Source organism: Bos taurus, chromosome 14 (genome assembly GCF_002263795.3).
Source record: "Bos taurus isolate L1 Dominette 01449 registration number 42190680 breed Hereford chromosome 14, ARS-UCD2.0, whole genome shotgun sequence".
NCBI classification, from domain to species: Eukaryota; Metazoa; Chordata; class Mammalia; order Artiodactyla; family Bovidae; genus Bos; species Bos taurus.
In genome coordinates, this window is record NC_037341.1 from 32,449,914 (window position 1) to 32,466,382 (window position 16,469).

Sequence of the window (16,469 nt, forward strand, 5' to 3'; positions counted from 1 at the left end):
CATTTCCTCCTCCAGGGAATCTTCCCAAACCAGGGATCGAACTTGTGTCTCCTGCATTGGCAGGCAGGAGGATCTTTACTGCTGAGCAATGGGAGAAGTCCATCTAGTTTTAGGTTTGTCAATAAATAGTGTAGGTGTTCTATTCTTTTTTGTTCTCTTACGAGAACAACAACAAAAAAAATAGCTTAGAACTATTTAGATAGTTTTAAAACATTTGGGGGAGACAGATGAAATCATGGCTGCTACTGTCTCCAGTGTCAGTCAAATCCTATAGGTCTTTGAGAAACTGACAAGTGACTTTCTGTCTCACATCTCTTTTCAACACATTAAATAAGAACAGTATCATTGCTAAGATATTTAAATTAATATGGATTGTTTTTTTTCTTTCCAATAGTGGAGAATTTAAAAAGCTGCAAAATCCGGTGTAGTATTATTCTGTGGCTGCTTTTGGTTTTTCTCTGTATCATGAGATACTGTGTTTTGTGTCCATGATTCTTAATTCCTTAGCTGTGTTGCATTAGAAGAAACTATGGTCCTAGGCTGGATATAGAAAGACAAATTCTGACAGACTGTGAAACAATGTCAGGAGCTGAATCTGAGGTAGGGGCAAGCGTTGTGAATGTCTAGATATTTTTCAATCTATTTCTGATAATGTCTATCTTTGTCTTAATTCTGTCTATGGCATAACGCAGACCAGTATTTCTGTTCATAGACCAATATTTCTGTTACTAGTATAATGGCACCCCACTCCAGTACTCTTGCCTGGAAAATCCCATGGACGGAGGAGCCTGGTAGGCTGCAGTCCATGGGGTCGCTAAGAGTCGGACACGACTGAGTGACTTCACATTCACTTTTCACTTTCATGCATTGGAGAAGGAAATGGCAACCCACTCTAGTGTTCTTGTCTGGAGAATCCCAGGGATGGGGGAGCCTGGTGGGCTGCTGTCTATGGGGTCGCACAGAGTCGGACACGACCGAAGCGACTTAGCAGCAGCAGCAGCAGCATACCTCTTTTGGTATTTAATGGGATGTTTGCAGCAGAAAAACTGGATAACAACTCATTAAGTACAAATTTAACTTGCAAATTTGAGGAATCTCTATAATATTTCATGATGTCTACTTGGTGTTTATAAGTGGATAGCCAGAGAAAGATTTATGAATCATGCATAGAGCTAGGATGATTTGAAAATATTGAAATTTAAACAAGAAGGTAGAAGGAAGCTAACGAATGTCATGTAGATAAAAGATAAGGAAGCAATAAATAAGACAAAGAAGGTGCAGTTAGGTAGATGATATGGGGATAAGGAGAATATAATGCCCTGAGAATAAAAGAAGAAAAAGCTCCACAATAGAGTCTGTCTAAAAATATGGGATGAAAAGATGTCAAGAGGGATGAACTCCTGAAAAGATCATTTCATTTGAAAGTTGGTATGATACTGGCCACCTTTGAAGGGGAACTGTAGCTTTCAGTAAAGGTGATGGAACTACTCTTTCTTGAACAGAACAGTGGAAAAAATGAGTAATACTGTTTTGCCGAAAGTTTTCACTTTCGTCTTAGGGTCAAAAGATTTGTTAACAAAGTAAGCCACTCGTTATATACAAATCAATAATAAAAATATTTATTAGAGAATTATCTAGCTTACTTTCATATACTAACATTAAAAGAAGAGAAATAGAGCAGAAGATACATCACCAAATTGGACTTGCTGACATTCAAACTTAAACAATGCGGAGAAGTCCCATGTGACAGCAGTCTGGAGTTCCAATTGGGAAAAGGTCCCGGGCAGTGCATCAGCTCTGTGTGTGAGACTTCCAAGATTACAGTTCAGAGTTCCCCCTTATAAACCCAGGATAGATGCAAACTGATATCATCATCAATGTGTAACCAAATTGCAAACCTCAGTTTAGTTCAGTACAGTCACTCAGTTGTGTCCAACTCTTTCAGTTCAGTTCAGTTGCTCAGTCTTGTCCGACTCTTTGCAACCTCATGAACCGCAGCATGCCAGGCCTCACTGTCCGTCACCAACTTCCGGAGTCCACCCAAACCCTTTGTGACCCCATAAACTGCAGCACGCCAGGCTTCCCTGTCCAACACTAACTCCTGGAGCTTACTCAAACTCATGTCCATCAAGTCGGTGATGCCATCCAACCATCTCATCCTCCGTGGTCCCCTACTCCTCCTGTTTTCAATCTTTCCCAGCATCAGGGTCTTTTCCAATGAGTCAGCTCTTCACATCAGGTGGCCAAAGTATTGGACTTTCAGCTTCAGCATCAGTCCTTTCAATGAATATTCAGTACTGATTTCCTTCAGAATTGATTGGTCTGATCTCCTTGCAGTCCAAGGAACTCTTAAGAATCTTCTCCAACACCACAGTTCAAAAGCATCAATTCTTCAGCACTCAGCTTTCTTTATAGTCCAGCTCTCACATTCATACTTTACGGGAAAAACCATAGCCTTGACTCAATGGACCTTTGTTAGCAAAGTAATGTCTCTGCTTTTTAATATGCTATCTCGGTTGGTTGTAACTCTTCCACGGAGCAAGTGTCTTTTAATTTCCTGGCTGCAGTCAGCATCTGCAGTGACTTTGGAGCCCAAGAAAGTAAAGTCCCTCACTGTTTCCATTGTTTCCCCTTCTGTTTGCCATGAATTGATGGGACCAGATGCCATGATCTTTGTTTTTTGAATGTTGAGTTTTGAGCCAGTTTTTTACACTCCTCTTTCAACTTCATCAAGAGGCTCTTTAGTTCCTCTTCACTTTCTGCGTTAAGCATGGTGTTATCTGCATTTCTGAGGTTATTGATATTTTTACCCACAATCTTGATTCCAGCTTGTACTTCATCCAGTCTGGCATTTCGCACCATTTTTCTGCATATAAGTTAAATAAGCAGGGTGACAATATACAGCCTTGATGTACTCCTTTCCCGGCTTGGATCTAGTCCATTGTCCCATGTCCAGTTCTAACTGTTGCTTCTTGACCTGTATACACATTTCTTAGGAAGCAAGTAAGGTCGTCTGGTATTCCCATCTCTTGAAGAGTTTTCCACAGTTTGTTGTGATCCACATATTAAAGACTTTGGCATAGTCAGTAAAAGAGAATTGGATATTTTTCTGGAACTCTCTTGCTTTTTCTGTGATCCAGCAGGTGTTGGCAATTTGATCTCTGGTTCCTCTGCCTTTTCTAAATTCAGCTTGAACATCTGGAAGTCCACAATTCATGTACTGTTGAAGCCTGGTTTGGAGAATTTTGAGTTACTTTGCTAGCATTTGAGATGAGAACAATTGGTCAGTAGTTTGAGCATTCTTTGGCATTGCCTCTCTTTGGGATTGGAATGAAATCTGAGCTTTTCCAGTTCTGTGTCCACTTCTGAGTTTTCCAAATTTGCTGGCATATTGAGTGAAGCACTTTCACAGCATCATCTTTTAGGTTTTGAAACAGCTCAACTGGGATTCCATCACCTCCACTAGCTTTGTTCATAGTGATACTTCCTAAGGCCCCCTTGACTTTGCATTCCAGGATGTCTGGCTCTAGGTGAGTGATCACACTATCGTGATTATCTGGGTCATGAAGATTTTTTTTGTATAGTTCTTCTGTGTACTCTTGCCACCTCTTCTTAATATATTCTGCTTCTGTTAGGTCCATACCATTTCTGTCCTTTATTGTGCCCATCTTTGCATGAAATGTTCCCTTGGTATCTTTATTTTCTTGAAGAGATCTCTAGTCTTTCCCATTCTATTGTTTTCCTCTATTTCTTTGCATGGATCACTGAGGAAGGCTTTCTTATCTCTCCTTGCTTTTCTTTGGACTCTGCATTCAAATGGGTGTATCTTTCCTTTTCTCCTTTGTCTTTAGCTTCTCTTCTTTTCTCAGCTATTTGTAAGGCCTACTCAGACAACCATTTTGCCTTTTTCCATTTCTTTTTCTTGGGGATGGTCTTGATCACTGCCTCTTGTACAATGTCTTGTCTTGTAAAACTTGGAATGTTGTTTAAGCCTGGGATTTGGCTGTTCATGCCCTTTTCAGGGGCTAAACAATCTCAAAATTCCCCCCTGCCCCCCACACACACACATCTTATCTATGGTGCTGCAAGTCCTGCATTTACAGCAGGCAGTCTTATGCAGTCACTCCCAGTCAGGGCTGTGTCCAGGAAGGTTAGAAGCCTGGTCAGAGGCCTGCTCTGTTTTGTCTCTGAAGAGTAAACAAGTCTGTTTATTTAATTTCCCTAACAAATACTATGGTGGAAATGTGTGTGTGCACCCGTGGTTTTATGTGTCATAGTGAATAACAGATAAGGTAACATCAGATGAGTAAAGTTTACTTAAACATTTAGTTGTTTTTATTTACAGCAAAATACAGTGCTTTATTCTATGACACCCATTTATAGAATGTGATTTTAAGTAATTTGTGCCTTAAAAAGACTTTCAAATAATTTTACAGTTTAACATCATTTTAATCATATTAATATACAAACTAATTCAAATCAAATGCAAAACTCACATTTACAGGAAAAATAAAGCAAGTAATACTCTAGGATATTTGCATTATTTTGATACAAGGCAGCATAGCTTTCGCTAGGTATATCTAATTACTTCATGGATTTAATTTTTGATCAATCGTGAAATCACTTATTGTTTTTATTGTGTTTTTTTTTTGTTGTTGTTGTTTGACAGAACATAAAGGAACAAGAAGAGATTTCAGAAACTATGATAAACCCTGGCAGTTAAATGCAAAGAAGCCTAAAAAGTCAAAAAGTGACCTTGCTGTGTCTAATATTTATCCACCATCTCCAGAATCAAAATCATGTAAGGAAATTTGTCATTTAAATATTAACTTAATGTATGTTAAGTGTGTGTTAGTAAAGTGAAGAAAAGGTAAGAATTGAAGCCAAATTTTTTTCTGATATTTCTGCCTATTAATTCTAATGAATTTCACATTTGTTTTAGCATTAACGTATATTCTCAAGCATATGTGATTGATTTAGACTTTTGAGTATACTGTTCTTTTAAGAGTGTAAACTTCATGGAGCAGGTCCCTTGCCTCTCATGAACGGTTGCAGTATTTTATCATATTCAGAGCAATACCAACCCTACGTTTAATAAAGGATATAAAAATAAATCTTTTAGAGGGAAGGCAAAGAAGATTTCTGTTCAAAACATTTAACAAAATTTAAAAAAAAATCCTTCATCCAGGGTCTCTCTGAAGTCCTACTCATTTATTGCTGAAGGCTGTGTATTTGTTCTATCCCACAGTAATAAGTACCTGTTCTCTCAATGCCCCTCCTCCTTTCTCTCTGCCTTTCTAGCTACTAAGTTTTTCCAGTGCTATGCACAAACATGTCATATAGCTTAGGATCTTGTTGCAAGTCAGTTATTCTTAGAAGACAAAAGATCCTGAAAGCTGTTCTTAAACATCAGTTTCTTGTGCTTGTTGCAGACTGAGATACGGGATTTTAATTTAAACAGAGAAAGGAATAGGTAGAAAATACTTACTTTTGTTTGAAAATTTTGAAAAATCATTATGTGCTAACTGGATTCTGAATTTGGAACATTTGTGAAAATAACTGAAATTAACTCCTTGAGGTTTTTTTGTTTGTTTGTTTATACAACGACACTTATACAAAGAATTGTATCAGCCACAAAATTCTAGCAAGAATTATGTGAAGTATTATAAACTACAAATGTTCTTTAAAAATTATTATTGTAGCTAAATTATACTGCTTCACCAGGTTGGTTCATAATATTTGATCCCAACATTTAAAAAAAGCATATAAGTTTAAAATTTAAATGTGTTGTTCACAACCATATTCCCAGTAATAGTACAGTTCCTGGCTCAATGAATAGTGTTAAATGAAAAAAAAGAATAAAGGAATAAATGAAATCAATCAGTTCTCAGTCTCACATTTCTCTTTCTATCCTTGGAAATGTCTGTCTGTCTGTCTTCATTCTGTCTCAATGATAAATATTAATACATAACCCTAGAGCTTGCTTGGAGAAGGCACTGGCACCCCACTCCAGTACTCTTGCCTGGAAAATCCCATGGACGGAGGAGCCTGGTGGGCTGCAGTCCATGGGGTCACTAAGAGTCGTGTCACTTTCCCTTTTCCCTTTCATGCACTGGAGAAGGAAATGGCAACCCACTCCAGTGTTCTTGCCTGGAGAATCCCAGGGACGGGGGAGCCTGGTGGGCTGCCGTCTATGGGGTCGCGCAGAGTTGGACACGACTGAAGCGACTTAGCAGCAGCAGCAGCAGCAGCAGCAGCAGAGCTTGCTAATTTTAAAGAGCTAAGTCCTGGATCTCAGCTCTTAGAGGACAGAATGCTGTAAGGTCCTTCATTTTACACAGACTTTGCTATTTATGGAATGTTCTGTAGGCACAGAATGTTACTGGTGAACTGGCATTTAATATCTTTTCTGTTCAGGTACCCTACTCTTGACCTCTGGCTCTACTGGACTATTAGCTTTTTAAAGGAAAATTATTAACACAGTCTCATGCATTTTTAATAATAAACATGGTATTAAGATTATAGGATTCAGAGTTATTAATTAGAAATATATTGTTTAAACATAAATTGTTCCTGAAATAATAGAATTTCTTTTGAACATAGACTGGTAAGTCACAGTTGTATGTTGTAATAGATGAAGCAGCACTAGAAAGAAGCACGAAAAAAGAATAAATACAATGTTAATAAGTTTATTAAAATAGGATGCCCCAATTTTTTTGATTTATTCTCCCAAAACAAAAACAAGAAAAGATGAAACAGAGAAACAAATGGCAACCTCTTATTGAAATAAGTGCAATCTCTAGCCAAGCTCTACAGGCCTTTGAAATTGACTGTATTATTTTAAATTGATTTGGAAAGGCAAAGGACCATGATTTTCTAAAGCAATCTTGAAAAATATGAACTAGCTTGGAGAATTTACCCTGACTGGCTTCAAGTCGTTTTATAAAACTGTAGTTATCAAGACAGTGTGATTTTGGAGAAAGGATGGGAAAATAGATCAATTGACCTTAATACAAAGTTTTAAAAAAGAACCTACATATGCAGTCAAATGGTTTTCCACAAGGACATCTAAGCGGTATAGTAAGAAAAGAAACAGTCCCTTCAACACTGGATATTCATATGGAAAAATACACACGTTGATTCATATGGAAAAATACACACGTTGATCCGTACCTTGATTCATGCTGAAAATCAGTCTGAGATGGGTCATAGACCTACAGATGGAAACAAGAACAGTGAAATGTCAAAAATAAAACATACAAGTGTAACATTGTGACCTTGGAGAGCCAAAAAAGTTTTAGAGACATTCTGGTTTCCATGGCTTCATAACAAATCACTCAAAAATACATTTTTTTAGGTTAAAAGAACAAAAATTAAGCATTTTAAATTGTGCAATTCACATGGCATTTAGTACATTCAAAATAGTGCTACCATAACCTCTTTCTTACCAAAACATTTTACCTCAGAAAAGGAAACTGTAAGTCACTCAATATTTCTACCTCCCCCCAGTCCCTGGAAACTTGCTTTCTCTCTCTATGAATTTGCCTGTTTCGATTGGTTCAGGCTGTAAAGAATCTGCCTGCAATGTGGGGACACCTGAGTTTGACCCCTGGGTCAGGAACATCCCCTGGAGAAGGAAATGGCAAGCCACTCCAGTATTTTTGCTTGGGAAATCTCATGGACAGAGGAGCCTGGCACAAAGAATTGGACACGACTGAGCAAGAAGGGGATGACAGAGGATGAGATGGTTGGATGGCATCACTGGCAAACTCAATGGACTTGAGTTTGAGTAAACTCTGGGAATTGGTGGTGGACAGGGAAGCCTGGCGTGCTGCAGTCCATGGGGCTGCAGAGTCAGACACGACTGAGCAACTGAACTAAACTGAACTGAGTGACTAACACTTTCGTCTTAATAGAATCATATGATGTGTGATCTTCCTGTGATGGACTTATTTTACCTAGTGTAATATTCTCAGGTTCATTCCCATTGCAGCAGGTAATAGAACTTCATTCCTTTTTGTGGTTGAATCATATTCCATTGTATAGATAGCCTACTTTCTGTTTATTCATCCATTTATTTTAGGATATTTTGGTTGTTTCTACATTTTGCTATCATGAATAGTCCTGGTATAAACATTGACATACAAGTAGTTGTTTGAAATCATGATCCATGATTTTGAGGATATACCTTGAGGTGGAAATGCTGGGTCACATTGTATGTTTTAACTGGAGAGAACTGCAGTTGTATTTTATAGAGGCTGTACTATTTTACATTCCCATCAGCAATGTAAAGGTTTCTGGTTTCTCCACAGTCTCACCAACATTTGTTACTTTCTATTTATAACAAAAATATTATACCGTACAAGTGGGTGTGAAGTGTTACCTCGTTTTGACTTACGTTTCTATAACAACTAATGATACTGAATGTCCTTCCACGTTCTTCTTGGTTGTATGTGTATCTTCCTTGGAGAAATGTCTATTGAAGTCCTTTGTTCATTTTTTAAAGTAAGTGCTATTCTTTTTATCTGCAAGTAGAGTTAGTTTTATTTTCTACTTTCCAATTTTGATGCTGTTTATTTTGTCTTCTTGCCTGCTTGCTCGGGCTAGAAATTTAATAGTGTTGAAGGTCAGTGATGAAAGCCAGCATCCTTTCTTGTTTCTCATATTAAGGGGAAAACTTTCATTATTTTACTAATCTACATGACGTTAGCTGTGAGTTTCTTTTATCATATTGAAGAAGTTCCTTTCTACTCGTTTACTGGGAGTTTTTATTATGACAGAATATTGAATTTTGTCAAAAGCCTTTTCTCCATCAGTCAAAATGATGGTGTATTTTAAAATTCATTCTGTTAACACAATTATTGTATTGATTAATTTTCTTATGTTAAATAACTTTTATATTCATGAGATAAATCCCACTTTGTCATGATGTTTAATCTTTTTTAATGAGTTCATGTATTAGTCTTAGTTTTTATTGTATGGGAACAGCTTATAAATACTTTTTAAATATAATTTTTATTTGACATTGCGGTATAGTTTATTTACAATGTTGTATTAGTTTTAGGTGTATGGCAAAGTGATTCAGTTATACATCTACATATATCCATTCTTTTTCAGATTCTTTTCCCATATAGGTTATTACAGAATATTGAGTAGAGTTTCCTGTACTATACATTAGGTCCCTGTTGATTATCTATTTTCTATGTAATAGTGTGTATATGTTAATCCCAAACTCCTAATTATCCCCCCCACCACCTTTCCCCTTTGGTAACCATAAGTTTGTTTTCCAAGTCTGTGAGGCTGTTTCTATTTTATAAATAAGTTCATTCATATCATCTTTTTAGATTCCACATACGTGATATCATACTACACATGTCTTTCTCTCTCTGACTTACAGCATTTCTTACGATCATGTCTAGATCCATCCATGTTGGCTGCAAATGGCATTATTTCATTCTTTTTTATGACTGAGAAATATTCCATTGTATATACATACTATACCTTCTTTATCCATTCCTCTGTGGATGGATATTTAGGTTAACTCCATGTCTTGGCTACTGTAGTGCTGCAGTGAACATTGGAGTGCATGTATCTTTTCATATTATGATTTTCTCTGGATATATGCCCAGGAGTGGGAATGCTATATTGTGTGGCAAGTCTATTTTGAGTTTTTTAAGGAATATCCATACTCTTCTCCATAGTGGTTTTACCAATTTACATTCCCACCAACAGTGTAAAAGTTTTCCCTGTTCTTAAAACCATCTCCCACATTTATTGTTTGTAGACTTTTTGATCATGGCCATTATAGTTTTAATTTGCATTTCTGTAATAATTAGCAATGTTAAGCATCTTTTCATATGCTTTTTTGGCCATCCAAAAAAGCTTTTTTGGTCTTCCTTAGATCTTCTGCCCATTTGTTGATTGAGTTGTTTGTTTTTTTGATATTGTCATGAGCTGTTTGTATAGTTTGGAGATTACTCCCTTGTCAGTTGCTTCATTAGCAAATATTTTCTCCCATTCTGTGGGTTCTTGTTTCATTTCTTTATGGTTTCCTTTGCTGTGCAAAACCTTTTAAGTTGAATTAGATCCCATTTTAAAGTTTTTGTTTTTATTTTCATTAGAATAGGAGATGCATCCAAAAACATACTGCTGCAGTTTATGTGAAAGTGTTCTGCCTGTTTTCCTCTAAGAGTTTTATAGTATCTGGCCTTATATTTAGGTATTTAATCCATTTTGAATTTGTTTTTGTGTTTGAGAATGTTCTAATTTCATTCTTTTACATGGAGCTCTCCAATTTTTCCAGCACCACTAATTGAAGAGACTGTCTTTTCTCCATTGTATATACACTCTTACCTACCTTGTTGTAAATTAATTGACCATAGGTTTACTTCTGGGTTTTCTATCTTGTTCCATTGATGTATATTTCTGTTTTTGTGCCAGTACCTTACTATTGATTACTACAGCTTCAGTGTATAATCTGGAGTCCAGGGGCCTGATTCCTCCAGCTCCATTTTTCTTTCTCAAGATTGCTTTGACTATTTTGTGTTTCCATAATCCTTTTATTATGCTGCTGAATTTGATATGTTGCAATTTTGTTGAGCATTTTTGCATCTATTTTCAGAAGAGATGCAGCTGTATTGTTTTATTGTTATGTCCTTGTCTTCTGTGTCAGGGAAATGCTGGCTTTATAGAATGAGTTTATATACATTCCCTCCTTTTACATTTTTTTGGAAGTGTTTGAGAAGAATTGTCAGTTCTTTAAATGTTTGGTAGAATTCACCAATGAAGCCACCTTGTCTTGTGCTTGACTTTGTTGTGAGGTTTTTGATTATTGATTCCATGTCTTATTATAAATGTTTTGTTTATTCTTGAGTAGCTTTTGGCAGTTTGTTTCTAGGAATTTTTCCATTTCATCTAGGTTGTGTAGTTTATTGAATTAAATATTCATAACATTCTAATTCTTTTTAAAAACAGTTCTGTAAAGTCTGTAATAATGTCTTGGTTACATTTCTGATTTTAGTAATTTGAGTCTTCTCCCTTTTTTCTTAGTGAATCTAGCTAAAGGTTTATTAATTTTTAAGCTCTTTCTTAATATTCAACTTTTGGTTTTGTTAATTTATTTCTGTTACATTTGAATCCTCTATTTCACCTGTCTCTGTTTTAATACTTATTATTTATATCATTCTGCTAGGTTTAGTTTAGTCTTCTATTCTTTTCTACTTCTTTAAGGTATAAAGGTCAGTTATTGATATAAGATGTTTCTTGCTTTTTATTGTGGGCTTTACGATTGCAAATTCCCATCTGAGAAACCACCTTTATTGTAGTCTATACATTTTGACTTATTTTGTGACCTGACATACATATGGTCTATACTAGAGATTGTTCCACATGCACTTGGAAGAAAAATACATATGACTGTTAGTCTTTGTATTTTTCTCTATATGTCTATTAGGCCTAATTGATTTATAGTGTTGTTTAAGTGCTCTGTTTTCTTATTGATCTGTCTAGATTTTTTCCATCCATTATTGACACGGAAGTATTAGAGTTTCCAGCTATTATTGTAGAATTCTATACCCTCAGTTATATCAGTGTTTGATTCATGTATTTGGGGGCTCTGCTGCTAAATGTGTTTATGTTAAATAATTGTTCAATCTTCTTGACTGGTTGACCATTTTACCAATATGTAATATTCTTTATCCTCTTCTTTAACAAGTTTTGTCTTAAAGTCTATTTTGTCTGATATTAGCATAGCCACCCCTACTCTTTTTCATTAATGTTTTTTTTTCTTTTTTTTAAATTTTATTTTATTTTTAAACTTTACTTAATTGTATTAGTTTTGCCAAATATCAAAATGAATCCGCCACAGGTATACATGTGTTCCCCATCCTGAACCCTCCTCCCTCCTCCCTCTTCATTAATGTTTTCATGGAATATCTTTCAAGCATTATTTCTTCAAATGTTCTTTCTTCTCCTTTTGGGACTACCATTATGTGTATTTCGGTACAATATACAAATTGATAAAGAAAAGTCATATGACATCTCAAATAATACTTGAATTGTATTTGATAAAATTTTACAATTCTTACTTTAAAACAAAATTGATAAAGAGACTTTCAAAATAAAAGGATATTTTCTTAGCTGAAGTATTATGGGACAGAAATATTTGTGTAATAAGTATAAAAAGTTTTCTAAGTTACTATTCTTAAAAGAACAAAGACAATAATAAAAGGAAAAAAGACCGTATTAACAGTTATTAACTTTCATATGACATAAATATCATTAACATTCATTTCAGAAGATCTTTATTGCTAAAACTTATTTAAAAAAATAAAATAAAATATATACAATTATATAATATTGTATATTATTTAAGGCCAGTTTTGTAAGGAACACAATAACCTGTTACCCTATGCAATAGACTGTAAGCTCGAATAGAATGTCATCTCCATGAGTACAGGGAATTTTGTTACATTTATTCACACTGCTTTACTCCTAGAAGCTAGGACAGTGTTGTGTGCTATACAAATGAGAGTATAAATGAGTAAATGAAGAGAATTCAAGGGTAGCTTAGTGCAAAATATGTCCTGGTCTCATGAGATAACAGTTTAGAAGCTGTGCATTTTCAGATAACAAAAAAAGAGCACGTTACACAATGCAAACTAGTATAGGTACAAAGATCTGCAAGATAATATTACGATTTTAATTTTCAATTGTGAATTATCACAACTAAAGGAAAATAAGACAAATAGAGTTCACTGAAGTTTTTCTATGTCCTTGAAGCATTTCTACTGTTTACCTGGTGAAGTGGTGGTTTCTGATAGAATGGTTGAGGATGGTCAGTGGAGTCTTGGCAGAAGGGGCCAGAAAAACATTTGTCTATCAATTCCCTATGCATGAGAGTGTATACTGATTCTCTTATAGCCATTTCAAATTTGTGATCCAGAAGAGAAAATTGAGGTAGGTGGGAAACAGTGGAAACAGTGTCAGACTTTATTTTTGGGGGCTCCAAAATCACTGCAGATGTTGATTGCAGCCATGAAATTAAAAGATGCTTACTCCTTGGAAGGAAAGTTATGACCAACCTAGATAGCATATTCAAAAGCAAAGACATTACCTTGCCAACAAAGGTTTGTCTAGTCAAGGCTATGGTTTTTCCAGCAGTCAGGTATGGATGTGAGAGTTGGACTGTGAAGAAAGCTGAGTGCGGAAGAATTGATGCTTTTGAACTGTGGTGTTGGAGAAGACTCTTGAGAGTCCCTTGGACTGCAAGGAAATCCAACCAGTCCATTCTAAAGATCAACCCTGGGTGTTCTTTGGAAGGAATGATGCTAAAGCTGAAACTCCAGTACTTTGGCCACCTCATGTGAAGAGTTGACTCATTGGAAAAGACTCTGATGCTGGGAGGGATTGGGGGCAGGAGGAAAAGGGGACGACAGAGGATGAGATGGCTGGATGGCATCACTGACTCGATGGACGTGAGCTTGAGTGAACTCTGAAAGGTGGTGATGGACAGGGAGGCTGACGTGCTGCAGTTCATGGGGTTGCAAAGAGTCGGACATGACTGAGTGACTGAACTGACTGACTGACATTAACTTCAGTTAAAACCAGAAACTAGAACCAGTTCTCAGTATTTTTATTTATGCTTTTGTATTTGGCAGAGATTTTTCATTTTTTTAATGTTTCACTTAGCACAGCATATGCAAAGAGGAATAGGTGTATATTTGTTAAAATTTTAGGAAAATAATGAAAAGACTGTACATCTGTGTAGAAAACACAAATTGCATAGATACAAGAGAATGTGGCAATGCAATGTCTGAAAAATCATAGTATGGAAATGCAGAAGGCAAGAGACATGAAATAATAAATTCACTATAATCAACTTTAGATATATCATAACTATAGTACTGGGAAATTTCCTGACATATTATAAATGAAGGTAAAGTACTTGGGAGGAACTTTTAGGAAAGAATACTAGCATTTATTAAATTTTTAGAAAACAGAGTTAAAAGATCTAAATAATTAAAATTATTTTGGTTCAAAAGAAGTGGATAAATAATATATCAAAAGTCATTTGCAGGAAATAGTAAATTTATTATTTGACCCACAGATGGAAACTATTGGTGGAGATATCAGGATTTAATTAATTCTGATTTGATTAATGTTGTTCAAAATGCTGCTGCTAAATTGCTTTAGTTGTGTCCGACTCTGTGCGACCCCATAGACGGCAGCCCACCAGGCTCCCCCGTCCCTGGGATTCTCCAGGCAAGAACACTGGAGTGGGTTGCCATTTCCTTCTCCAATGCATGAAAGTGAAAAGTGAAAGTGAAGTCACTGAATCGTGTCCGACTCTTAGCAGTCCCATGGACTGCAGCCCACCAGGCTCCTCTGTCCATCGAATTTTCCAGGCAAGAGTACTGGAGTAGGGTGCCATTGCCTTCTCCGAGGGCAATGCTCACTAGGCCCTGGTTATTATACAGTAGGCTATTTGTGAAGTAGTGACCTCTTTATGAATGAATGGAGCATGACCATTAATAAGGTGCTGTGGATGGGTTCCTGCTGTGCTCTGGAGATGTGTTTTATCTCAGTGATAATTACCGGCTGTCCCTAATCTCAGATTGTTTCACCTCATATGGATCATATTAATATTCTGTTGTTTATACCATTCTATTGTTATCCATTTCTCCTGAGGACATTTTTTAGACAATATATTTAAACTATAGCCCTGAGTTTTAGTACTAAGTATTACCTAAGCAAGGTTTTTAATTCATCAGAAAGCTTTAGAGATTCTCACCTGGAGTCTGTAAACTGGGCTGATGACTTCCAAATCACCTTCCATTAGTTATCAAAACATCCGAAATCATCCAGTGTAGTTGATTAGACCATGATTATCCTGTGGCCTTCCTTGTCCTAGATTTGGATCCCATGATGAATATCACATATGTAGCACATTGTCACAAGCTACAGAAATATAGAAAGAAATTTGTCTTAGTTTCTCTTGAAAGTTCCTGAGGGAGAGAGCTTGGATGTCATATCTTTTCTCTACAGGGCTGCATATAACCTCCCCCAAACTCCATGGCCTTAAACAACAAATTATAATTTCTCAGGGTTCAGCAAATTGGCTGTGCAGTTCTGCTGGTCTCATCTGAGTTTGCCCACCAGGGCATTCAGGTGGTGTTCTACAAAGTCTGCTGGGGTGGGCAGGGGGGCATGTCTCATTATCTGGGAAGGTTGATTGGGACTGATTTTTTTTAAAAAAAGACTATGTTCTTATTTTTTTATTTGAAGATATCTTGATAGGATATGGTAATTTTCAGAAAAGTTAGATAATATAATGTTGCAGATTAGAGAAATTACTTTTAAAAAGGCTAACAGAAGTACCAGTAAGTGTTTTGAAGGATCTGGTACAAGTACAGTTTTCTCTGCCTCCTCTTCTGAGTTTCTCTTCCCTGTGCCTGAGCTTGTCCTATGGGGTATTACCTGTGGGGTAATAGGTGTATGCTTGAAGGTGTGTTATAGAACCATTGATCACAATCGCTGCATCCCCTCTCCACTGCTTGAAAACTGGGGTGCTGATGTTGGCTGACATCTCCATCCCAGAGTCCCTTAAACAAAGAAACACAGAAGAGGCAGATGCATGTTTTTAGTTTAAATGTATTTAAATTATAGAAGTAATTACTTCTTTAATTTAAATCAGTCTTTAAATATTGCTTATAATGATAATGAAAAAAAAAAAAAACAAACATGTAGAAAGATAGATTCTCTCTCATCAGCCATCTCCTATTCTACTCCCTTGGAAGTAGTTGTATCTTTTCACAGCCTTTGAAGTGATTTACATTCTTTTACATTCTTTTCTTTGTATAAACTAACGTAAAATATGTGGGAGTTGATTTGCTTTATGAAACTGGCTTTAAACTGTACACATTCCTAAGCAACTTGTTTATATTGTTTTAAAATGTATTATGGACATATCTCCATGCAAATGAACTTAGGTCTATGTTATACATTTTCATAAGTACATACCTACCTGTACCATAGTATGAAGATGCCATAATTTATTTATTTCCCTGTGAAGTACATTTAGTTTTATAGATTATTTACAGAGTTTTACAACCACAAACTCTTTGGTGAAATAAATAATTATCATGCACTTTCTGATAAAATAAACCTCTTTGTACATACATACGTAACTAAGAGTGTTTTCATTTATGTATTATAATTTATCAGAAATAATAAGATTGCTGAATCAGAGGGTCAGTATATGTTCTATTATAATAAATATTTCTGAATTACTTCTAAAAACATGGCCAAAAATTTTTTTTCAGTAGGTTGAGAGTATTTTTCCTATAGCCGTACCATGTAAATATTTTTAAATTATTTTATTTTTATCGAACATAGACATATATGGTATAAAGAGCAAATTAATACCATAAGGCAAGTGTCCTTCTTTTCTTCCTGTTCTGCCTCTAATG

The 16,469-nt window shown here is 35.9% G+C and overlaps 1 protein-coding gene across 2 annotated transcripts in view; it reads left to right on the forward strand.

The window, feature by feature from the left end:
• C14H8orf34 (chromosome 14 C8orf34 homolog) overlaps positions 1 to 16,469 on the forward strand; it is a 364,536-nt gene that overhangs the window by 71,740 nt on the left and 276,327 nt on the right. For both annotated transcript variants that reach the window (XM_010812074.4, NM_001199131.1), the window contains exon 3: positions 4,670 to 4,801. In XM_010812074.4, coding sequence (XP_010810376.1) covers positions 4,670 to 4,801 — 132 coding nt within the window. The remainder of the gene's footprint in view (positions 1 to 4,669; positions 4,802 to 16,469) is intronic.